The 26,056-nt window shown below is 38.8% G+C and overlaps 1 protein-coding gene and 1 long non-coding RNA gene across 4 annotated transcripts in view; one reads left to right on the top strand and one right to left on the bottom strand.

Moving 5' to 3' along the window:
* Positions 1 to 26,056, top strand: part of KIF16B (kinesin family member 16B) — a 317,342-nt gene that overhangs the window by 264,954 nt on the left and 26,332 nt on the right. For both annotated transcript variants that reach the window (XM_010381460.2, XM_010381461.2), the window contains one exon: positions 5,580 to 5,663. In XM_010381460.2, the coding sequence (XP_010379762.1) occupies positions 5,580 to 5,663 (84 nt within the window). The remainder of the gene's footprint in view (positions 1 to 5,579; positions 5,664 to 26,056) is intronic.
* Positions 16,602 to 26,056, bottom strand: part of LOC115892905 — a 31,238-nt gene continuing 21,783 nt past the window's right edge. For both annotated transcript variants that reach the window (XR_004052835.1, XR_004052834.1), the window contains 2 exons: positions 25,682 to 25,794; positions 16,602 to 17,938 (listed from right to left, as the gene is read on the bottom strand). This is a non-coding gene — a long non-coding RNA (uncharacterized LOC115892905). The remainder of the gene's footprint in view (positions 17,939 to 25,681; positions 25,795 to 26,056) is intronic.

The following is a 26,056-nucleotide window of genomic DNA, read 5'->3' on the forward strand; positions in this document are numbered from 1 at the left end:
TCATGGGGGCTGTGGAGTTGCTGGCTGTGGGCGATAAAGCCAAACGCTTGCTCTCTGGCTTTTCCTGCCTCTGTCGCTGGAGACAGGGACTTCCCCAGGCTCCTCCTCTCACAGCCCCTGCTCACCTTCTTCCTTAAGTGGAATTGCATCCTGATCTTTTTCTCATCCCCGTATTTAGTCTCTTTAATCCCAGCATGGGCGGAATGCAGGTGAGTGTGAGGGTGGCTCTGGGCCACCCTTGTCTGCCATCATCTCTTCTCTCCGTGGTGGTCTTCTGGATGCTGCTGCCTGGCCGATCATTTGAGCTGTGGCGGTTTCCCAGTTCAGAGACAGTGTTTGTGGTGGTAGCGGTGCTTTTGAAGAAGATGAAAGGAACAAATCGAGTCGTTGCTCCACCATCTTTAACCAGAATGGTTTCACCAATTTTTATGGCGTGCAGAAAGATTATTTTTGGTGTAGTCATGCTTTTCAACATGAGACTGTCTCCAAAAAAGTTATAAGGGGAAATGATGATGCTTGTTCTTTATGAAAATGAAATCTTACAGAAAGAAAGAAATTCTTTTTCCTCCATTACTGAATCCCAAGTATCTTGAACATTTTTATGTAATTCAGAAATACTTACCTGACACCCTTTAGAATGTAGTTGTTGAGAGGAATATATAGAACTTCAGGAACTCAAATTTCTTGAAATATAGGACACTGTATCTCCTTTGTCAGAGGCTACCGAGAAATCCAAGAGGAGTCTCTCCACCTACAGATTGTCGTTCACTGTTCCTGACAGTACTTTCCTCAAGAAAATCAAAACTAGAATATCTGTTCTATTAGAAAAATGAGGCAATAAAAATGAAAATGTGTAAATATAAAGTACTTGAGAGGGAATGAAAATGTTCAGGTAATATTTCTGATTTCATTTTAAACTTTTTATTTAACACAAGAAACCAAATAAAAGATGTTGGTGTGTGGGGGATATGGGTAGAGAGGTCAGGGACAATTCAGAATCGTGTCTTCTGTGAACCTCTCTTATATTCTTAATTTGTCAGAAGTGTTACATTTCAGAAAACAGCACTTTCAGCAAAATGGAAAAGGTTTTTTGGTTGTTGGTTGTTTTGTTTGGTCTTCCAGGCACGGTTATTTGTCCTGACCAGTGACTCTTTTGATCTTAGTAAATTGTCCATTTTTTGAAACTATTTAGGCAGTTTAAATCATTTACACTTCAGAAATGAATCCTACAGAGAATTGCTTTTGTTGATCTATTTTGAAACAAATGAGGCAATAGCTTTGCACTTGTGGAGTGATAATAGTCCAGCCCTCTTCTGTACTCTGGCTATCTAACCTGTGGTGTAAGGGGTTTTGCTATATTATTATTTTAGGAATGAAGCAGTAATTCCTGCCCCTGCTCTCCACCTTCTTCATCCCAGTCATTCAGCAGGTCAACATGAGAGTCCTCATTTTTCAGAGACTCCTTTATTTGAGCTGAGGAAGCCAATTCAAGTAAAGATGATGCTCTTTTTTTCTTTTAGGAGGATGGACTTAGGAATGTGACTGTATTATCTTCTATGTCAGCTATTGTTGTTCCCCAGATGGCCTCCTGTGCCACCTGCCCTGCTATCCCAATAGCTTTCACTATTTTAATGTAGTATGTTTTAAAATATAAGATACTTCTAGTTTTTGTTTTACTTTTGAGTGCCTTAAGAAAAATATTCTTTTCAAATGGATTGGCTTAGGTATAGCTGATCAGCAGCCATCAAATGAGATACTTTTACTACTTGGCAGATAGCACAGCTGATGGAAAATGAAGTGACCCTAGCAGTCACTTAAGTGTCTAAGTTTTATGCAGGATTTAGCTAGATGAAACTGCTGATATTCAACATTTTTTAACTTACAGAACTGGCAATTTCATCTTGTCCAACCTGAGCTTATAGATAGCAAGGCCTAAGTGGCACTGTTAGGATTCTCTAAAGAGGAGACATGGAGGTGGTTTCCACTGTATCAGAGGAAAGGGACTCACTCATGTTGCAGTTGAAGCTGTTTCTGATGTAAACATCATTATTTTAATGGGGGCATGTTTTTCCTATATTTTACATTATGGCCTTGGCTTTCTTCTTTGGCTTGTTCATGTCCCAGCTCCACCTATAGGCCGTGGGCCCATTAGCTCACATTTCTATCATGAGCCTCATTGGAACTTCTGCAACTGTCCTTTTCTCCATCCTACCCATACTTTATTATAAAGATAGCTACCATTGTTCTTAGCTTTTACTTGGAGAGGGTTAAGATGATAGTTGCTAACTAACTTTGTATGTCCTGGAATGGACTTCTGGGGAGCTCCAGCCCTATCCTGCTTCCTGCTGTTCTCCACTGCTGTGAGTGGAGAATAGCAGGGGTACAGGTCCTCAGCAGGGTCCCATTGACAACTCTTGTTGGAACTGTTGATGACTGCCTTGGAGTGGTATGTTCGTGTTTCTGGTTACATACACTTAGGAGGAATCACTCTCTTTCATCTTTACCCTAGATCCCCAAAGACTTTGCGACAGTGTCTTTCATGCACTGCAGACACCCCTTATAGCTTTATCCCGAGAGGCCTGGAGTCGGTCCTGACTTTGCCCCCATGACTCTGAGCCTTTCCAAGTCACTTAACTCTGGGCCCGGGTGTCTTAAACTCTAAAGTCAGACAGTTGAGCGTCATGGTCCTGTGATTATAGGCCTGAAAGTCACTTAGAATTGGCCTTTTCCTCCTAAAATCTGAACAAGAGTGTTGTACATTATTTACACATAGTTATTTCACAGGCTGAATATTAATAGCACCGAATGCTTGCCTCCATCTGGGTCTGGAGAGGGAACGCCACTATTGATTAGGAGGAGAAGTGAATGCTTGCTCCCTCCCCACTTCCACTGCCTAAAGTCCTTTTATTGCACGATTTCTGATTGATCATGTGAGTGTGACTATAAATTTCCCCCGACAGAAACCACATCACCTCATCAGCCACATAAAGAAAACGACAAAACAACCAACTGTGAAAGCATGCTTGCAGAGCTTTCAGTACCACAGCATCGGGGGAAGCGGGAGGTACATTTGTACTGGAGGAGATGGAGGCTGGAGGGAGCTGGAAGATGAACTCTGCTATACCTGTCTTCTCTGAGCTGCAACATGGGGGGAGTGTGTTTGTGCCAGTGAGGCCAGTTTCCGGAAAACCCTTTGCTCCTTGAAGCCACGTTACCACGGCTTCCCAGTGGATGCAGAGAGGCCACACGGGAATGTGGGCGTGCCACTTGCTCAGTAATTACCAGATCTCTAACAGCTAATAATATAGCTAAAATCCATTCACTAAATCTTCATGGAACCCTTTTAAAGTTTGGTTTCATTTTCTATGGTTTTATTTCAGCGGAGAATGCTCGGGCTCAGAGAAACGTAGCTAGTAAGCTGGTTAGTGGTCAAGCCAAGATTCAGATGGGGTCTGTCTTGCCTCAGTGCCCATGGTCTTTCACTTTACCTTCAACTGATTTTAAAGTTGGATGTCAACCAACTAAACATTGGTGAGAAACAGAGATGGGGAAACCCATCCCTTGGTGTTACCTTCAACCCATTCCAAAGTTTCTCTGCTTTGGTAGAAAGAACACTAGAGGGAATGAAACAAACATCTGCCCAACTTCAGTCAACTTTTAAGACAGGCTATAAAGTCATCAAAGACAACTTTAAGAGAGTGAAAAGGCAAGTTATTCTTACTTAAGGAAAAGACACACAACGAATTTAAAAATGGACAAAAGAGTTGAACAGACACTTCCTAAAAATGACTAACCAGATGTCAATGAGCAGGTAAAGAGATGTTTAACAACATCAGTCAGCAGAGAAATGCAAATGTGAACCACAATAGACATGACCCACCAGCACTGCTAAGAAGGACGACCATAGTACCAAGTGCTGGTGAAGATCTGGAGCAACCACATCTCTCAGTCACTTCTGATAGGAGTGTCAGTTACTAAAACTGTTTTGGAAACCATTTGTTAGTTTCAAATACAGCTGAACACACACACACGCTATATAACCCAGCATTTCCAACACTTAAGAGTATGACCATCAGAAATATGTACATACGTTTCTCAGAAGATTTATAGGAAAGTGATCATAGCAGCACAATTTCTAGTAGCCAAAAACTGGAAGCTAACAAGCCCAACAGCAAGATAATGAACAAATATATTATGGAATGTTCACATAGTGGAATACCATACCACAGTAAAAATGAGCAAACTATTGCTACACAGAACAGCATGGTTGGATCTCACAAACATGATGCTGAACAAAAGGAGGTAGACACAAAAGAGTTCATACTGTATGACATCTTTGACAGAAAGTTCAAAAGTAGGAAAAAAACAAACAATGCTATTGTCATAGTGTCAGGCCTGCATTAACTTTTGTAGGGGTGAGAGGAAGTGCCTGGAAGGGAGCAAGTGCAGTTCTTGGGGTGCTGGCAGTGTTCTGTTTCTTGATCCAAGTGCTGGTTACACAGCTTGTTCAGATTTCGAAAACACATCCAGTTCTTCCCTTGTGATATGTGCACTTTTCTGTATGTATATTATACTTTAATACTATGTTTTAAAAGTATTATATATACAGATGCTAGTCTTTAATTTTTGACTCCCACTGTGGCAATATAAATTTAAATCAACTTAGTGATTTGCATAGACATAAAATTGGAATTTTGTGACATATTGTGCCCTACATTATGGAAGAAATGCTCATTTTTTTCTTGGTAATGCTTCGTTGGCTTCAATTTGTCTGGTCCCGACAAATTGAGAAAGGAAGGAAATAGTGAATTCTGCAACTGCAACAATTATTGCTCCTTAGCATTTATTCAGCCAAGGCAACACTGGCTAGTTGGATTCTCGCCAGATTATATAATCCTCTCTTGCCTGGGAATCTGTAGTAAAACTTATTGTTGATAATTTTTGTACGTTCAAGAAGGAAAGCATAAGAGAAATACTATGAAATGCTAAGATCAAGCTAAAACGAAATCTGAACCTTCACTTTTAGGAAGCAAGGTGAAAAGATGCAGAGAGAAGTCCTCTTTTCACATGGGCAGTCTTCATTCGCAGTGGTAACTGAAAAGACAGTACTGAATATTTAGAGAACCTTAGCAATAGTCTGAAAACGATTTTACAGAATGTTCAGGTAGTGTATAGGTTGAATTTTCAAATTATTATTTCAACACAAAACTAATTGAATTCTAGTTAAAAAGGGGGACTGAAAGAAGAACAAACATGTTTTAAAAAACAAAAAGTATAAAACACAACCTGGCACAGAGTCTGGTATGTCACCGAGACAGAATGTTGAGAATCAGTTTCATTCTTCCGTGGAGTTCCCATTGTCCTGTCTTCTCATTTGACCACTGGGGAATCTGAGCCAAGGTTGCTTTATCTGTTGAAGGTCACACAGTTGGTGATAAAGCAAAGCAGAACCCACTATCTTTAAACTTTCAGCCTCTTTATTTTCACCCCATGGAAGAGATTTCAAATAATAGATTAATAATAGCCCAACAATTAATAGGTGTGGTGTTAATGCATGTCTTTTAAAATGTCTTTTTCAGCTTGCTGCCCTTGAATTTCCTCCAAAGAAACTATTTGGAAATAAGGATGAACGTGTGATTGCTGAGAGACGAAGTCACTTAGAGGTAACAGAATTAAGCTGCTTTTCCTCTATGTATGTAGAAAATGTGCCATCTGACCGTTAAGAATTGTTTCTGTTAAGTACTATTACATTTCTTCACAAGTGTGAAGGTGCTGCCTCATTAACACAGGAGATGGCAGCAGTAGATTATGAAGATATGATATCAGCTTGTTTAAAATACAAGTCCTTATCTTCCTCTGGTCTAGCGGAACATTTTTCTTATTTTTAAGAAGATACATTTATTCTAAGGGTTAGGAAGTAGGATGTGAGTGAGAACTAAATATTCACCATAGACAGATGGTATGTGATACAGGATAAGAGTACAAAGCTTGCTGCAAAATCTTGGAATTAATTAACTGAAGATTTATAGTATTACATCATTGTTGCTTTTTCAAGAGAGTTGGAAGCAAAAAGACACATACCTATTTTAGTCATGGGTAGGTTTCATTCGACTTATTTTAACTTAATCTTCCAAGCCAACTACATGTAGAACTCTGGTTTAACACAACTGTTGTTTTTCGGGCTGCCTCACTGCCAGTGCACATTGTTGACTGCTTTATCTAGTTTGTATTTCTTTTTCGGGATATAGTTGCTTATTTGGTTGGAGATGCTAATGAGGCTGAGTCTTTTCACCAAGCCAGGGACCAGTTGTTTTCTTTAAGAATGGTGAAAGCATGATCATGGCTGGTCCTTGCTTATTGGTCACTGTCTTGCCATTGTGAACCGTTGAGGCAGACAAGGGGCAGAAGTACAGACAGCTAATGACAACCTAGTATCAGGAAGCTTTCAGGGAGACCCCAGAATTCCCCTTGCTACTTCATTTGTTTTTGTTTTTGTTTTTGTTTTTGTTTTTGTTTTGTTTGAGACGGAGTCTTGCTCTGTTGCCTAGGCTGGAGTTCAATGGCATGATCTTGGCTCACTGCAACCTCTACCTCCCAGGTTCAAGCAATTCTCCTGCCTCAGCCTCCTGAGTAGCTGGGATTACAGGTGTGCCCCACCACACCCAGCTAATTTTTGTATTTTTAGCAGAGATGGTGTTTCACCACGTTGACCGGGCTGGTCTCAAACTCTTGACCTCAAGCCATCCTCCTGCCTCAACCTCTCAACGTGCTGGGATCATAGGCATGAGCCACCGCACCCGGCCCTTTGCTACTTCTTTAAGAGTAATAATAGTAAGACCTATTGGAAATAAAGTCAAATAAGGAAAGTCCTGAGAGAGCCCTTTCTGGATTGTGAAGTGCTACATAGAAAGTAGGTATTCTCATTCCTGGTGACAGCCAGTTAAAATTGGCTGCCCATGGCATGCACTTCATGCCACTGAACAAGGATTAGGGAAATTTCTAGAGGCTGGGGGTTCCCATGAGAGCAGAAGGAGAGAACTGGGAGCAACGGAGAAATGGAAGACTGGGAGGTTGTTGTCCATGAGGAGGATTTTAGAGTTTTGAGATCTTGAATATAGAACCACTCTGATAAAAGAGGAGTTTCAGGATGCAGCCATGTGTAGAGGCATTTGAGTTAGACTATAGAGTTACGCATCTGAATAAGTAATTCAACCTAGAATGGCATGATCCTGATACCCAACTGAAGAATTTGTCTTCAAGGAAAAGATGATTGCAGTGGTCTGCTTGATCAAGTTTTCTCAAAGGTTTGATTGTATCTTACAAAAAAATTAAAAAATAACAGTAGAACTGGGGATTATTTTCTTTACCTAACTCCTCCCTGCCTTCATTAACTAGATCTGCCTTTATTGGAAACGTGGAAAATGATGGTTTATAAACTTGTTTTTATATGTCAACAGAAAATAGATTGTTGTCCTCCCTGGCTACTCAGGGCTGTGGTTAAACTCACATGGTGCACAGCTGTGCCATGACCGATTGGGCATTCTGTGTGCCGTGCATTTGTGAGCACGGCACTGGGTACCTTTGGTTTTCCATTCCAACTTCCTGAGTTAGAGCAAAGTTCAGGGCACTCTATCATTGTTAATGCTTTCAGGTGGAACCTATGTTTGTCCTTTTGACATCTGATACTTCATCACTTAACCCTTCTAAACCATCAGCTGCTGATGAGCAGAGTTTTATGTTAATGTCTCTGCCTAGGCAAGGAACCCTTCCTTCCCTTGGCTGTGACTGTTATTTATCTGTGGCATTATCTTTTAGAGAACAGCTTCCACACCTTATGGAAAGTAGCACTTACTTTTGAAATATAATGCATTTCACCTAATGTTGACTGTTAAATCTTAGAATATTATCTTCTTTTCAAGGAGCAAGTGTAAGTAACCTTCACTTTAATAGAAAGTTAATCTGAGATTCTTGAGTTAATTCCCTGCGACTATTTTCATATGAAAATCAACTTAGTTATTTTCTCTGAACTTCCCATTTAATTCAACAAACATTTATTTAATTCCTTACTACATGCTGGAGACAGTGGTAGGTGTTACATATAATACAAAGACAAATGAGATATTTCCTTTCCTCTAAGTGCATGTGTTTAAATTCCTATATGAAACTTTACCTAGTGGTATGTTATAAATACATAAACACGCATGGATTCAAGTAAGCAACATCTGCAGTAGCTAATAAATGTGATGTCTGCTTAAAAGAAATTATCTGACCAATTATTAATATCCAGAAATGCAACTTTCTGAACCTCACCGTGATATAGCTGTATAAAGTAGTGTTTTAAGTAGGCATTCAATTGTGCTTTAATCTTCCTTCTATTAAGATATTTCTAAGATTTGGACCTCGTGTTTGAGTTTATTAGCAAAAGTATAAAGTGTTTTCTTTTTTTTTTTATTTATTTTTTTATTATACTTTAAGTTCTAGGGTACATGTGCATAACGTGCAGGTTTGTTACATATGTATACTTGTGCCATGTTGGTGTGCTGCACCCATCAACTCGTCAGCACCCATCAATTCATCATTTATATCATGTATAACTCCCAATGCAATCCCTCCTCCCTCCCCCCACCCCCATGATAGGCCCCAGTGTGTGATGTTCCCCTTCCCGAGTCCAAGTGATCTCATTGTTCAGTTCCCACCTATGAGTGAGAACATGCGGTGTTTGGTTTTCTCTTCTTGTGATAGTTTGCTGAGAATGATGGTTTCCAGCTGCATCCATGTCCCTACAAAGGACGCAAACTCATCCTTTTTTATGGCTGCATAGTATTCCATGGTGTATATGTGCCACATTTTCTTAATCCAGTCTGTCACAGATGGACATTTGGGTTGATTCCAAGTCTTTGCTATTGTGAATAGTGCCGCAATAAACATACGTGTGCATGTGTCTTTGTAGTAGAATAATTTATAATCCTTTGGGTATATACCCAGTAGTGGGATGGCTGGGTCATATGGTACATCTAGTTCTAGATCCTTGAGGAATTGCCATACTGTTTTCCATAATGGTTGAACTAGTTTACAATCCCACCAACAGTGTAAAAGTGTTCCTATTTCTCCACATCCTCTCCAACACCTGTTGTTTCCTGATTTTTTTAATGATTGCCGTTCTAACTGGTGTGAGATGGTATCTCATTGTGGTTTTGATTTGCATTTCTCTGATGGCGAGTGATGATGAGCATTTTTTCATGTGTCTGTTGGCTGTATGAATGTCTTCTTTTGAGAAATGTCTGTTCATATCCTTTGCCCACTTTTTGATGGGGTTGTTTGTTTTTTTCTTGTATATTTGTTTGAGTTCTTTGTAGATTCTGGATATTAGCCCTTTGTCAGATGAGTAGATTGCAAAAATGTTCTCCCATTCTGTAGGTTGCCTGTTCACTCTGATGGTAGTTTCTTTTGCTGTGCAGAAGCTCTTTAGTTTAATTAGATCCCATTTGTCAATTTTTGCTTTTGCTGCCGTTGCTTTTGGTGTTTTAGACATGAAGTCCTTGCCCATGCCTATGTCCTGAATGGTACTACCTAGATTTTCTTCTAGGGTTTTTATGGTATTAGGTCTAACATTTAAGTCTCTAATCCATCTTGAATTAATCTTCGTATAAGGAGTAAGGAAAGGATCCAGTTTCAGCTTTCTACTTATGGCTAGCCAATTTTCCCAGCCCCATTTATTAAATAGGGAATGCTTTCCCCATTTCTTGTTTCTCTCAGGTTTGTCAAAGATCAGATGGCTGTAGATGTGTGGTATTGTTTCTGAGGACTCTGTTCTGTTCCATTGGTCTGTATCTCTGTTTTGGTACCAGTACCATGCTGTTTTGGTGACTGTAGCCTTGTAGTATAGTTTGAAGTCAGGTAGCATGGCGCCTCCAGCTTTGTCCTTTTGACTTAGGATTGTCTTGGCAATGTGGGCTCTTTTTTGGTTCCATATGAACTTTAAAGCAGTTTTTTCCAATTCTGTGAAGAAACTCATTGGTAGCTTGATGGGGATGGCATTGAATCTATAAATAACCTTGGGCAGTATGGCCATTTTCACGATATTGATTCTTCCTATCCATGAGCATGGTATGTTCTTCCATTTGTTTGTGTCCTCTTTGATTTCACTGAGCAGTGGTTTGTAGTTCTCCTTGAAGAGGTCCTTCACATCCCTTGTAAGTTGGATTCCTAGGTATTTGATTCTCTTTGAAGCAATTGTGAATGGAAGTTCATTCATGATTTGGCTCTCTGTTTGTCTGTTACTGGTGTATAAGAATGCTTGTAATTTTTGCACTTTAATTTTGTATCCTGAGACTTTGCTGAAGTTGCTTATCAGCTTAAGGAGATTTTGGGCTGAGACAATGGGGTTTTCTAAATATACAATCATGTCATCTGCAAACAGGGACAATTTGACTTCTTCTTTTCCTAACTGAATACCCTTGATTTCTTTCTCTTGCCTGATTGCCCTAGCCAGAACTTCCAACACTATGTTGAATAGGAGTGGTGAGAGAGGGCATCCCTGTCTTGTGCCAGTTTTCAAAGGGAATTTTTCCAGTTTTTGCCCATTCAGTATGATATTGGCTGTGGGTTTGTCATAAATAGCTCTTATTATTTTGAGGTACCTTCCATCAATACCGAATTTATTGAGCGTTTTTAGCATGAAGGGCTGTTGAATTTTGTCAAAAGCCTTTTCTGCATCTATTGAGATAATCATGTGGTTCTTCTCTTTGGTTCTGTTTATATGCTGGATTACATTTATTGATTTGCGAATGTTGAACCAGCCTTGCATCCCAGGGATGAAGCCCACTTGAACATGGTGGATAAGCTTTTTGATGTTCTGCTGAATCCAGTTTGCCAGTATTTTATTGAGGATTTTTGCATCGATCTTCATCAGGGATATTGGTCTAAAATTCTCTTTTTTTGTTGTGTCTCTGCCAGGCTTTGGTATCAGGATGATGTTGGCCTCATAAAATGAGTTAGGGAGGATTCCCTCTTTTTCTATTGATTGGAATAGTTTCAGAAGGAATGGTACCAGCTCCTCCTTGTACCACCTCTGGTAGAATTCGGCTGTGAATCCATCTGGTCCTGGACTTTTTTTGGTGGGTAGGCTATTAATTGTTGCCTCAATTTCAGAGCCAATTGGTCTATTCAGGGATTCAACTTCTTCCTGGTTTAGTCTTGGGAGAGTGTAAGTGTCCAGGAAATTATCCATTTCTTCTAGATTTTCTAGTTGATTTGCGTAGAGGTGTTTATAGTATTCTCTGATGGTAGTTTGTATTTCTGTGGGGTCGGTGGTGATATCCCCTTTATCCTTTTTTATTGCGTCTATTTGATTCCTCTCTCTTTTCTTCTTTATTAGTCTTGCTAGCGGTCTGTCAATTTTGTTGATCTTTTCAAAAAACCAACTCCTGGATTCATTGATTTTTTGGAGGGTTTTTTGTGTCTCTATCTCCTTCAGTTCTGCTCTGATCTTAGTTATTTCTTGCCTTCTGCTACCTTTTGAATGTGTTTGTTCTTGCCTCTCTAGTTCTTTTAATTGTGATGTTAGAGTGTCAATTTTTGATCTTTCCAGCTTTCTCTTGTGGGCATTTAGTGCTATAAATTTCCCTCTACACACTGCTTTAAATGTGTCCCAGAGATTCTGGTATGTTGTATCTTTGTTCTTATTGGTTTCAAAGAACATCTTTATTTCTGCTTTCATTTCGTTATGTACCCAGTAGTCATTCAGGAGCAGGTTGTTCAGTTTCCATGTAGTTGAGCGGTTTTGATTGAGTTTCTTAGTCCTGAGTTCTAGTTTGATTGCACTGTGGTCTGAGAGACAGTTTGTTATAATTTCTGTTCTTTTACATTTGCTGAGGAGTGCTTTACTTCCAATTATGTGGTCAGTTTTGGAATAAGTGCGATGTGGTGCTGAGAAGAATGTATATTCTGTTGATTTGGGGTGGAGAGTTCTATAGATGTCTATTAGGTCCACTTGGTGCAGAGATGAGTTCAATTCCTGGATATCCTTGTTAACTTTCTGTCTCATTGATCTGTCTAATGTTGACAGTGGAGTGTTGAAGTCTCCCATTATTATTGTATGGGAGTCTAAGTCTCTTTGTAAGTCTCTAAGGACTTGCTTGATGAATCTGGGTGCTCCTGTATTGGGTGCATATATATTTAGGATAGTTAGCTCTTCCTGTTGAATTGATCCCTTTACCATGATGTAATGGCCTTCTTTGTCTCTTTTGATCTTTGATGGTTTAAAGTCTGTTTTATCAGAGACTAGGATTGCAACCCCTGCTTTTTTTTGTTCTCCATTTGCTTGGTAGATCTTCCTCCATCCCTTTATTTTGAGCCTATGTATGTCTCTGCATGTGAGATGGGTCTCCTGAATACAGCAGACTGATGGGTCTTGACTCTTTATCCAGTCTGCCAGTCTGTGTCTTTTAATTGGAGCATTTAGTCCATTAACATTTAAGGTTAATATTGTTATGTGTGAACTTGATCCTGCCATTATGATATTAACTGGTTATTTTGCTCGTTAGTTGATGCAGTTTCTTCCTAGCCTCGATGGTCTTTACATTTTGGCATGTTTTTGCAATGGCTGGTACCGGTTGTTCCTTTCCATGTTTAGGGCTTCCTTCAGGGTCTCTTGTAAGGCAGGCCTGGTGGTGACAAAATCTCTAAGCATTTGCTTATCTGTAAAGGATTTTATTTCTCCTTCACTTATGAAACTTAGTTTGGCTGGATGTGAAATTCTGGTTTTAAAATTCTTTTCTTTAAGAACGTTGAATATTGGCCCCCACTCTCTTCTGGCTTGTAGAGTTTCTGCCGAGAGGTCTGCTGTTAGTCTGATGGGCTTCCCTTTGTGGGTAACCCGACCTTTCTCTCTGGCTGCCCTTAAGATTTTTTCCTTCATTTCAACTTTGGTGAATCTGGCAATTATGTGTCTTGGAGTTGCTCTTCTGGAGGAGTATCTTTGTGGCGTTCTCTGTATTTCCTGAATTTGAATGTTGGCCTGCCCTACTAGATTGGGGAAGTTCTCCTGGATGATATCCTGAAGAGTGTTTTCCAACTTGGTTCCATTTTCCCCCTCACTTTCAGGCACCCCAATCAGACGTAGATTTGGTCTTTTTACATAATCCCATACTTCTTGCAGGCTTTGTTCATTTCTTTTTCTTCTTTTTTCTTTTGGTTTCTCTTCTCGCTTCATTTCATTCATTTGATCCTCAATCGCTGATACTCTTTCTTCCAGTTGATCGAGTCGGTTACTGAAGCTTGTGCATTTGTCACGTATTTCTCGTGTCATGGTTTTCATCTCTGTCATTTCGTTTATGACCTTCTCTGCATTAATTAGTCTAGCTGTCAATTCTTCCACTCTTTTTTCAAGATTTTTAGTTTCTTTGCGCTGGGTACGTAATTCCTCCTTTAGCTCTGAGAAGTTTGATGGACTGAAGCCTTCTTCTCTCATCTCGTCAAAGTCATTCTCTGACCATCTTTGATCCGTTGCTGGCGATGGGCTGCGCTCCTTTGCAGGGGGGAGATGCGCTCTTATTTTTTGAATTTCCAGCTTTTCTGCCCTGCTTTTTCCCCATCTTTGTGGTTTTATCTGTCTCTGGTCTTTGATGATGGTGACGTACTGATGGGGTTTTGGTATAGGTGTCCTTCCTGTTTGATAGTTTTCCTTCTGACAGTCAGGACCCTCAGCTATAGGTCTGTTGGAGATTGCTTGAGGTCCACTCCAGACCCTGTTTGCCTGGGTATCAACAGCAGAGGTTGCAGAAGATAGAATATTGTTGAACAGCAAGTGTACCTGTCTGATTCTTACTTTGGAAGCTTCCTCTCAGGGGTGTACTCCACCCTGTGAGGTGTGGGGTGTCAGACTGCCCCTAGTGGGGGATGTCTCCCAGTTAGGCTACTCAGGGGTCAGGGACCCACTTGAGCAGGCAGTCTGTCCCTTCTCAGATCTCAGCCTGCGTGTTGGGAGATCCACTGCTCTCTTCAAAGCTGTCAGACAGAGTCATTTGCGTCTGCAGAGGTTCTGCTGCTTTTTTGTTGTTGTTATTTATCTGTGCCCTGTCCCCAGAGGTGGAGTCTACAGAGACAGGCAGGTTTCCTTGAGCTGCTGTGAGCTCCACCCAGTTTGAGCTTCCCAGCGGCTTTGTTTACCTACTTAAGCCTCAGCAATGGTGGGCACCCCTCCCCCAGCCTCGCTGCTGCCTTGGGGTTAGATCGCAGACTGCTGTGTTAGCAATGAGGGAGGCTCCGTGGGCGTGGGACCCTCCTGGCCAGGTGTGGGATATATTCTCCTGGTGTGCCCGTTTGCTTAAAGCGCAGTATTGGGGTGGGAGTTACCCGATTTTCCAGGTGTTGTGTGTCTCAGTTCCCCTGGCTAGGAAAAGGGATTCCCTTCCACCTTGCGCTTCCCAGGTGAGGCGATGCCTCGCCCTGCTTCAGCTCTCGCTGGTCGGGCTGCAGCAGCTGACCAGTACCGATTGTCCGGCACTCCCTAGTGAGATGACCCCAGTACCTCAGTTGAAAATGCAGAAATCACCGGTCTTCTCTGTCGCTCGCGCTGGGAGTTGGAGACTGGAGCTGTTCCTATTCGGCCATCTTCCCATTATCCCTCTTCTTATCTCTCTAAAGTGTTTTCATGTTAAAAACATAAACACCATTTTGGCACTCTCAAGTTATAAAAGTTAAGTCTGTTAAAATATTTATTTTTAGAAGTGATGGATAGGAACAGAAATTTCTTACTGTTGTCAGATGTTTTGGAGATTAGTTTTTTTACCTTGGAGCAAGGAGTATTGGTTGTGTGTCTGGTGGTGGGTGGTGATAGTGTAGGGGCTGGAAATTGTAACATTTAACATATTGCACCGCATATAGGCAGAAGTAAGAATGTGATGATGGTAAGTTAGTAGGTAGAGGAGTATAAATTGAGTCATAAGTGCTAATCTCATTGCCAACCTTCTATCTTCTCCACTGATACCTAGCCAATTTTGGTTTGTAGCTGGAGCCAGTTTTTTCAGAATCTAGCTAATGATTGCTTTACATCTCATGCTTAAATGCTCCCAGCACTTTTGTTCAAAAAGAACTATAGAATCTTAGAAGATTTGTAACATGGGTAGATCGCCCTATGCTGCCATCCTGGCCCAGCTCAACCAGTTCAGTGTAACTGTGCATGTTGTGGGCAGTCAGAGGCGTGTGCTAACAACACTCCTCGTATGTGACATGCTTCCCAGGCTCCAGACATTCCTTTCGGTAGCCCTGACAACTGCCTGGGAGACATGTGTTGGCAGTACAGCAGTGGAGGTAACAGGAAAAGAATGTACCTAGTCTCTGATGTGTTAGTTTGAGCAAAAGGTGCTTCTTAATGTATTTTCAGTGAGATAGCGTAACTTAGGTTGAGCCATTAGAAACTGCCATTGTGTTGTAGACCAGAAATGGTGGAGTATCAGCAATTTCATATGCTTCACATAGTGCCGGCTTTCCCACATTTGCCTGCTGTTTATGAAGGCCAAGCATGAGTGGAAAGTGCTTATGATATCCTGTCACATGTTCCTCACAACCAGCTTGTGAGGTGAGTTCTACCATTATCTTCATCTTACAGGGGAAGACCTATGTCTTGGGGAGGAGAAAGAGGGTCACTAAAGGTAGTAAGTGGCAAAGCCACAGTTCATACTCAGTTGTCTTTTAGAACAAACCCCTTCTTTTAATCAACTAACTCTTAAGTTTGGAATGGAGTTGGTTCTTCCTGTAAAGAAATGCCTTTGCTGTTGAAAAAAGTCACCTTCCAGTGTTATCACTACAGTGTTAACTAAGAGCCACTGTCTAATTATTTATTCTTAAATACCATTCCAGTTATTCAGCAATTATTGAGCACCTACTGTGGGCCAAGTAGTGTTCTAGAACTGAAGAAACTAGTTAATAACACAGACCCCTTTCCTCATCTCTTAAGTAACCATGGCAGTAAGGATGGCTTTTATTTATAATCCTATTTTCTTTGTTCAAGGAAAGATGTTTATTGTGATTGCTGATTTCAAATATTCACTTTGTGAGTAATAAAAGGATCTGAATCTCAGTTGCTTACAGCTTTGTTTATTTATGAGATGTCACATTGTTCTTGTGAGGATTTAAGAGTATGTCAAATTCACCAAAGTATAAAAAAGGACATTTTATGTGAATTACTGAAGAATATAAACTTAGAATATCTTTAAAGACATTTTTATGGCTTTAAATATTGTGCATATTATATAAAATATATATATATATAATAAATATACACATAGCCATAGTATAGAAATATGTATATCCAAATGGATATCAAATTGAGTTCTAATAAATGTGGTATGTAGTATTTCTTAACCATGGGCCTGAAACATCTCAAGCTGAACCATATGTTTCTAGAATATTCTGTTTCTCAAACTGCCAGAGATGAAGGACCAGTTATTTAATTCCATCACTTATCAGTACTTGTGCACAATGAATGGCAATTAATTACAAGAAAACAATAAATAAAAAGGACATACAAAATAGAAGTACAATTCTTTTCTTTAATATATATAGATTCAGCAGACATAAAATTAGTTAAATTGAAGTAAAAGTGTCTGAAACATGGGTCACACTTTGAATAGCACTGCTTTGGAACATTCATGAAACCTCACCTCTACTTCTCTAAGACTCCTGTCACTTTTTACATGTATCAAAAGCTATGTTTATGTCTCACATCTTCCCTGCTGTGCTCTTCAGTACTTGAAGTCGGCAGAATTGATGTCTAATTCAATTCCTAATCTCCCATTATACTTCACACATGCTTCACCTTCACTGAATTATCAGAAAATCTTTCCAAATTAGCCCCAAGTTAATGAGTTTTCAGTTTTATTTTTGTTCATTGATGAAAGGTGCATTTTGGGTTTCTAATTTCAGAGAACATTATCTACTTGGAAATAGTTCTGCTAATCATTTTAATCATCTATCATTTCAAAGAGTAACTATAATTAATGAAAAAAATGAAATCCTCTAAAACCACAAAACTTTCCAGAATAGTACAGTCACTTTTGGAAGTAAGAAGCTGAGACACCCTAGGAAATTTTCTTCAAAACTGCCTAGAAAACTGGAGCAGCCAGCAACTGAAATCTACCTCTTCTGTCCCCATTTTCATCTCTTTAGCTTGAGCATCAAGATAGATCAAAAGAAATATGATAGCTAGGAGTGTGGACCTTAGAGCAGATCATCTTAGTTTTGAGCACTGATTCTGCTCCTTTGGAATTAGTTAATGTCACTGTTTCAGTTTCCTTCTCTGAACAATGAGGATAATAATAACCCTGTCCTAGAGCTGTACTGAGAATTAAATGTGATTGCATATGCAATACAGAATCTGGTACAAAGAAAAACACTCAAAAATGTTAGTTGATCCCATGATGATAGTGATGATTGTGGTGGTGGTGATAGTGATAATGATGACAAGGAAAATGATGGAGCCTTATGGTACATTTCAGAGCTGTTTTAAGAGCCAAGGGAAGGCAAAAGAACACCACTCCCCAGCAATCATGAAATGTAACAATAGTAGTATCTCAGTTTATTACATTTACTTGCAAAATCAATAGAGACACTAAAATCGTGTCACTATTCTTATTCATGATGATTCCTGGAAGATACCGGAACTCTGGCTGTAATACCAGCCTGTCTTTCAACCTGTAAGACTGTAATCTGAAAAATAGAAATGACTTTCTGAAAGATTTAATCATGGTGGAGCTGTTGTCCAAAATGATAAAGATTAGTGGCATAGGATCATTATGAAAGGAGCACAGTTCCTCCAGATTGACACAGTGGTTATTTACAGCTGCTTAGTTCTCTTGGCATGTCTACCAGGTCATTGACTGCAAGACTGCCCACTCGGAAGTCCCCAGCTGACTTGGTGTATGCCCTGGACTTCTGCCTGTGAAAGAAATAGACAAGTATCAATCAGTTTCAGCCAAAAAATCCCAGGAATACATCTATTTTTAAAGCAATGTTAGATTTATTGATTTACCACAACAAGGAAAAACCATGTGAACCGCAGGAACCATGCAAGCTTTTCAGTAAGAAGGTATTAAAAGGAAGTTATTAAGAATTTGGATTTGTAATAGATAATTTGGGGAAGAATGCAGGAAAACAGGGCTTTGTTCTGGATTGGATGCTGGGGGCAATTCTCTGATTGAGTGTATTAATAATGCTTATCTAGAAAGCAAGAAGAACAGAATGAGGTTTAAAACATGATTGAGGCCGGGCGGGGTTGCTCACACCTGTAATCCCAGCACTTTGGGAGGCCGAGACGTGCGGATCACAAGGTCAGGAGATCGAGACCATCCTGGCTAACACAGTGAAACCCTATCTCTACTAAAAATACAAAAAAATTAGCTGGGTGTGGTGGTGGGTGCCTGTAGTCTCAGCTGCTCGGGAGGCTGAGGCAGGAGAATGGCATGAACCCGGGAGGCGGAACCTGCAGTGAGCCAAGATCGTGCCACTGCACTCCAGCCTGGGTGATAGAGCAAGACTCTGTCTCAATAAAAAAAAAAAAAACATGATTGATAAGCCAAGATATGGAATCAACCCAAGCATCCATTAGTGGGTGAATGGATAAAGAAAATATGGTATATATACACAATGGAATGTTATTCAGCCTTAAAAAGAATTTGCAGCAATATGAATGGAACTGGAAGTCATTATGTTAAGTTGTTAAGTGCAATAAGCCAGGAACAGAAAGACAAATACTGCATGTTCTCAATCATATGTGGGAGCAAAAAAAGTAGATCTCATGGGGATAGAGAGTAGAATGGTGGTTACCAGAGGCTGAGAAGGGGATGAAGGTGGGTGAAGAGAAGTTGGTTAATGGGTACAAAAATACAATTAGAAGGAATAAGTTCTAGTATTTGATAATACAGTGTGACTATTATAGTTAATTATAACTTGTTGTGTATTTCAAAATAACTGGAAGATATGAATTGTAATGTTCTTAACACAAAGTAAAGAAAAATGAGGTGATGGATATTCCAGTTACCCTGAAATTACACATTTTATACAGATATCAACATCTCATACAGCCCAAAAATATGTGCAACTATAGCATATCAATAAAAAGTATGAATGATAGAAAGCACTGTATTAGCCCAGAAAAGGAAATATTTGATTATATTTGATCACAGTGTTCATGTTTTTGTCTTTGATCTGACACTATTATGGAGTGGTCTTTTTTTTTATTTTCATTTTTTGGGCTTGATCCTTCATGGTCACAGAGTAGCCTTGTCTGGCGCTGATATTCTTTGAAATTGTTTGTGGTCCACGGGAGAACACTACAGCTTAGCTGTGAGAATGCCAGGCCAGTTCCTAACTGCTTTTCTTTTATTTTTCTCTCAGTAAAGGGATGCCCAGAGTTTATAGGCATTGTCCTGTCTAATGGGAGACGTAAAGTAAATGAAGAACTGTTTCCAAAATAAAGTCTCAGTAGTTCAAATGACTTATCTGCCAAATACAAGTATTAGTAATGGCTGTCAGTACTGATACATCACCACCACCAGCACTCCACGGCCCGGAGTCACCTTTCTGGCTTATGGTGCCTGCAACACACAGCCTAGTTTTTCCTGACTAAAAACACTTTCTCATTCCACTTTAGTTTTATTTTACTCTCAAACCTTGAATTTTCAATAATAGAATTATTTGGTTTACACATTTTATAGATTGAGCCTTTTTGGTTTCAAAGTAAATATCAAGAAGTAAAAATCCTAGGATTTCTGAGTTTCCTCAGTCATTTACCTATTGGAAAGATATTAGGCAGTTCTACATTTAATGTTCTTTTCATCTATTCTCTGCTGATCTTACAGCACATATAATAATAGAACCATTATCAAACATAGAGATTAAATAAATACCTCATAGGAAGAACCGTTTTCTTCCTCATTTAGGTTTTTATTTTTTCTTCTGGTTATCTAGTTATTTACATTAGCAGGAGCTGTTTTCTGTTATTAGTCCATTACCACTATCATCAATAGCAAAGCATTTTTGAAAGGTGTTATGTTTAGTGGCTGTTGGAGTATTCAAGGAAATTGAATTGGAGTGTGGAGGCTTTTCCATGTTGGTGGCTCTTGGAGTCAGAGAAGCTGAAGATGCTGCAATCCTGAGGCTAATTGCCTGTCAAATCATTTTATACAACAGAAATCCTATGTATATGTGTTAGTGCTTTATGAATGCAACAATGAGCGAGAGTCTCCAATTGGAGGGTAAGTGGGAAAAATCTCACTTTGGTTTTCATGAGCAGTCATTGATGTAAGAGGAAAGCAAAATTAAGACAACTCTTTTCGAGAATAATAACAACTTCTAAACTCAGATGGAAGTCTAGGGGAGAAAAGGGAGGACTCACTACAGTGTCATCAAACAGTTGTACTCTGCCATTTGTCTCCTTCTTATTCCCCAAATGACATTCAGTATTGAGATGATGGCTAACCACTCAGGGAGTCAAAACACACTATAAGCAGAAAGTTGTTCTCCATCTTTGGGCTTCCAATTTAAACTCTAAGCTGGAAATCAGGATCTTCATTTCTTTATTGATCATGTTTTAAGTCGGCCAAAACATCTCAGGGCTTGGAATACTTCCCTCAGCTCAGATGTATTCTCCTCAGAGAGGCCTGCCCTACCCACTGAGTAGAAGCAGTCCTGGCCCTCATACCGTCCACCAGATTCCCCCTGTTATTTCTTGGTCACAGCATTTAGCAGTTGTTGGAAAGTGTTTTGCTGGTTGATTGGTTGGTTTTGTTACAAAGTATTTTATGTTTTATGAGAAGCTAGGTTTGTGAAGACAGGGATTCCAGATGCTTCGTTCACCTGGAATAATATATGCCCCTTAATAGGTCCTCAGTAAATATTTGTTCAGTGTCCAGTTAAAGCTGTGTTGAACAGCAAATAGCAGATATTTGTTCTGACAAAGAAAAAATACAAAAAAAAAAAATTCAAAACGAGAGCATATTTGTAAACATGGGTTTGAGAGATTGCTGTACCAAATTGCAAAATGCCACTGGGCAAGTTATTTAACCCCTCTGAGCATCATTATTCTCAGTGCAAAACAAGGATAAGAAAAACTAATTTTCAGGATTGTTGAGGGGATCAAATGAGAATGGCATGTAAAAAGTACCTAATAGAAAACATAGTCTGTAATAGGTCCTCAGTTGATACACGATAAAGTTAAATACACTATAGAACCATTAGATCTGGTTGTGAATTATTGCTCTGCTACTTAATGACTGAGTAATCTTGAACAAGTTACTTCTCTGTGAATCAGTTTTATTACTCATAAAATGGAAATAATATTACCCATCTTATACAGTTGTGATGATTAATGAAATAATTCATATAAAATATTTGGATAGGTTCCTGATACATAGCAAACACTAGAAATTATTACTGATTTTTTAAGCTATTGCTACTTTGCAGTTGTCTTGTAGTGACTTACAGTATAATTTTACAAGTAAATATTTAAAATCCTAGCTTATGCAATAAGACAAGATAAAATATATACTGATGGAAAGTAATACATAAAACTGTGTTATTCACAGATGACATGATTGTTTATATAGATAATTTGAAAGAACTAACAAAGAAAAAAAGTCCTGGAATTGATACATGATTATAGCAAGGTTGTAGAATACAAGGTTAATATGTAAACGTCAATAGCTCTTCTATATACCAGCAACAAACAAATGGAATTAGAAATTAATAACACAATGCCATTTACTTTAGCATCCCCCAAAACTAAATACTTGTGTATAAATCTAACAAAATATGTGCAAGCTCTATGTGAATAAAACTGCAAAATTCTGATGAAAGAAACCAAAGACAAACTAATGAAGAGGTATTCCATGTTCATGGGTAGGAAGACTCAACACTGTTAAGATGTCAGTTCTTTGCAAGTTGGTCTATAGATTCAACTCACTCCCAATCAAATTCGAAAGACTGACACTACCAAACTCCAATACTTAATATAAAGCTGCAGTAATCAAGACAGTGTTGTACTGGTGAAAGAATAGACAAATAGATAATGGAACAGGACAGAGAGTCCAGAAATAGGTATAATTAATTATCTTTTGCAAAGGAGTAAAGGCAATAAAATGAAGCAAAGATAGTCGTTTCAACAAATAGTCTTTTCAATAAATGGAACAATTGGATATCCACATGCAAAAAAGCCAATCTAGACACAGATCTTATGCCATTCACAAAAACTAAACTGGATTATAGGCCTAGAAGTAAAACACAAAACTGTAAAATTCCTAGGAGATGACATAGGAGAAAACCTAGATGACTTTGGGTGTGGAAATAATATTTTAGATACAACTCCAATGATGTGATTCATAAAATAAATAAGATAGACTTCACTAAAGCTTAAAACTTCTGCTCTGCAGAAGACACTGTAAGGAGGATGAGAAGGGAATCTACAGACGGAGAAAAAATATTTGTAAAAGGCATGTCTGATAAAGGGGTGTAATTCCAAGTATACAAAGAACTCTTAAAACTCAACAATAAGAACATAAACAACCTCATTAAAAATAGGCAAAAGAGGCCGAGCATGGTGGCTGACCCCTGTAATCCCAACACTTTGAGAGGCCGAGACGGGCAGATCACATGAGGTCAGGAGTTTGAGACCAGTCTGGCCAACATGGTGAAACCCCGTCTCTACTAAAAATACAAAAATTAGCTGGCTATGGTGGTACATGCCTGTAATCCCAGCTACTCAGGAGGCTGAGGCAGGAGAATCACTTGAACCCAGGAGGTCGCAGTGAGCCAAGATAGCACCATTGCACTCCAGCCTGGGTGACAGAGCAAGACTCTGTCTCAAAAAAAAAAAAAAAAAGAAAAAAATGGGCAAAAGACTTGAATAGACATCTCACCAAAGAAGATATACACATGTCAAATAAGCATATGAAAAGAGGCTCAGTAACATATGTCATTAGGAAATTGGAAATGAAAACAAGATACCACCATACACCTAATAGAATGGCCAAAAGCTGGAACATAAACAGTATCAAATGCTGGTGAGGATGTGCAGTAAGAACTGTCATTCATTGCTGGTGAGAATGAAAAATAGTATAGCCACTTTGCAAGGTTTTGGCGATTTCTTACAAGATTAAACATACTCTTAGTGTATGATCCAGCCCTCTCACTCCTTGGCATTGACCCAAAGAAGTTGAAAACATGCCCTCTCGAAAATCTGAACATAAATATTTATAGTAGTGTTAATCATAATTGCCAAAGTGTAGATGTAACTTAGATATCCTTTAGTAGGTAAATGGATAAATAAACTGTGGTACATCCAAACAATAGAATGTTATGTAGCACTAAAAAGAAACAAGCTTTCAAGCCATGAAGAGATTTTGGCAGAACATTGAATGCATATTACTAAGTAGAAGAAGACAATTTGAAAAGATTATATGGTGTATGATTCTAACTATATGGCATTTTGGAAAAGGCACAACTAATAAGACAATAAAAGGATCAGTGGTTGCCAGGGATTTGAGGGAGGGGAGAGATGAATAGGCAGAGAATAAAGGATTTTTAAGGCAGTAAAACTACTCTGTATGATATATGATGGTAAATGCATGTCATTATACATTTTTCAAACCCCATAGAAAGTATAACAAGAGTGAACCCTAATGTAAGTTGCGGACTTTGGGTGATAATGATACCTCAGTGTAGATTCATCAATCCTAACAAATATGCCACTTTGTTGTGGGATTTTGACAGTGGGGGAGGCTGTGCATATTTGGGGGGTCAAGTGTTCTATGGGAAATTTGTATACTACACTCAATGTTTCTAACAACCTCTAAAACTAAGAAGTAAAATCTATTTTTTTAAAGGTACATGTTTAAAAATAAATCATCATGTGGTAATTACGTATTTATAATCGTCCTTTCCTCCTTTTCTCTCTTAATTGCTCTTTCACTTCTATCCTTCCTCCAACCTCTTATTTTGTCCTTATTGCTTTGCTTAAAAAAATAAAATAAAAAAGAAAGAAAAAGAAGAGGGAAGAGAAGAACAGTGGCTGGGTGGATGGACAGATGGGTAGATTTGACACTATTAATCATTTTCTTCTTGAGAGTATAATGTTAAACTGTTATTAAGAGGAATGTATCTTCCAAACAATTATGTTTTTCAGATGTATTTTCCACTGCTTGGCGTATGGTAATTTATATTTTATTAGAAGTGGCTCACTCATTACTCTAAAATATGAGATTTACTGTTGTATCTTTTATCAAGCACCATATTTACTCACTTGTTCTTCCCAAACTCAAGTCCAATGTCTGTCTACGTGAATCAATCATTGCCTTCCCAAGTCTGCAAATTAGACCTAGTGGGATTCCCTTTCACGTTAAAACATTTGAACCCAGAAACCAAGAAGGAAATATGTTGTAATCACATGTAGTCATTAAATAGGTGAGAGGCTTCGTGGAACACTGATGTAATTGGACAAACAGCTGTAAAGATCCTTTTCCCCTATAATTTTCATATACTATTGCAAACACTTTTTCACACTGGTGTTTGGTTGAGGGTCTTTATGTTCTTCTATCTTGTAGTATCACTTATGATATTCTAAGTGACCTATTACTAGATTTAACTGTTAGTATAAATTGTAAAAGCTTTTTCTTCAAGGTTCACTTAAGAAATCTAATAAAGGCTGTTCCTGCCTCCACCTCTTAACTTTCTACAGTACTGAAAGTAAATTCTTCTTAGTTCTGTCAGACAGAAAAGTTGACACAATTTTCTGTTAAGTTAGTGTGCAGAGCCAGAAGTACTTGAGGACATTAATTTAACATCAAAATGTGGTTAGAATTTTTCATGGAAATGAGAATGTCTTCATTTAAGGACATAGCCAAAGTTCTCTTTGGTACAGGGTGACCTTCTGTGGCAATTCTTTGCAACCCTTTCTGGTTCAAAAGAGCAAATTGCCTTTACCTAAGAGTGTTGGATGTGTTAATATCAGGTGTTAAATGAGTTCTTAGAATCAAAGAATCCAGCTCTGTTATATTAACCAATTTCTACCATGCAAAGGGTAATACAACCATCTCAAACTTTCCAAGCCTCATTGGATTAAAGCAAATCTCAGATACTGTGATGTAGAAACTAATGCCCTATATTTTCTCTTTTTTCACTTTATGACGATATATAGAACACCAGAACGAATAATGTAATGAACCCCAATGTACTCTCTTCATCACCCCACTTCAACATATAATCAGCATGGGACCAGTCTTATTTATATGCACACACACACACACACACACACACACTCTCACACACACGCACATACACATGCACACACACAAGATTATTTTAAAGCAAATATCAGGCATCATATTATTTCATCTATAAATATTTTAAACTATGTCTCTTAAGAAAGCAAGACTTTAATTTTTAAATGTAACCACAATACTATCATCAAACACATACACAGACACACACACTCCAAATTAATCTCTCAGTATAAACAAATATTCAGTGTTGAAGCCATATCAATTTTCTCACGTCTTACAATATGTATGTTTCAATCATGACCAACATATTTACACATAGCATTGGTTGATACATCTTTCTGGTTTCTCACTATCTATAGGTTTCTCTCTCTCTCTCTCTCTCTCTTTTTTTTTTTTTTATTACTCACCATTTCTTTGTTGAGGACAGCATTTCATTTACCTGTTGAATTCCTCATGTTCTGGGTTTCACTGAGTGCAACCCTGTGGCATTGTTTACCATGCTCCTCTAATCTTCCATCTTCTGAAAACCAGAGGCTTGATTAAATTCAGGTTTCATTTTTTTTTTGGCAAGAACACTTTATCGGTGGGACTGTACTTCTAATGGCATTTTACAGGAAGCACTTGATGTCTGATGGTCTCTCTTTTAGGGTCTTTGCTGTCTTTATCAAAGCCATTCAGTGACTATGACAGTCACCATTCATGCTCAGGACTGCTTCCCATGCCTGCACTGAGCCTGATGTAGGGGATATCACCACTGATCCCACAGAAATACAAACTACCAT

The sequence above is a fragment of the Rhinopithecus roxellana genome, chromosome 13, assembly GCF_007565055.1.
Source record: "Rhinopithecus roxellana isolate Shanxi Qingling chromosome 13, ASM756505v1, whole genome shotgun sequence".
Taxonomy (NCBI): domain Eukaryota; kingdom Metazoa; phylum Chordata; class Mammalia; order Primates; family Cercopithecidae; genus Rhinopithecus; species Rhinopithecus roxellana.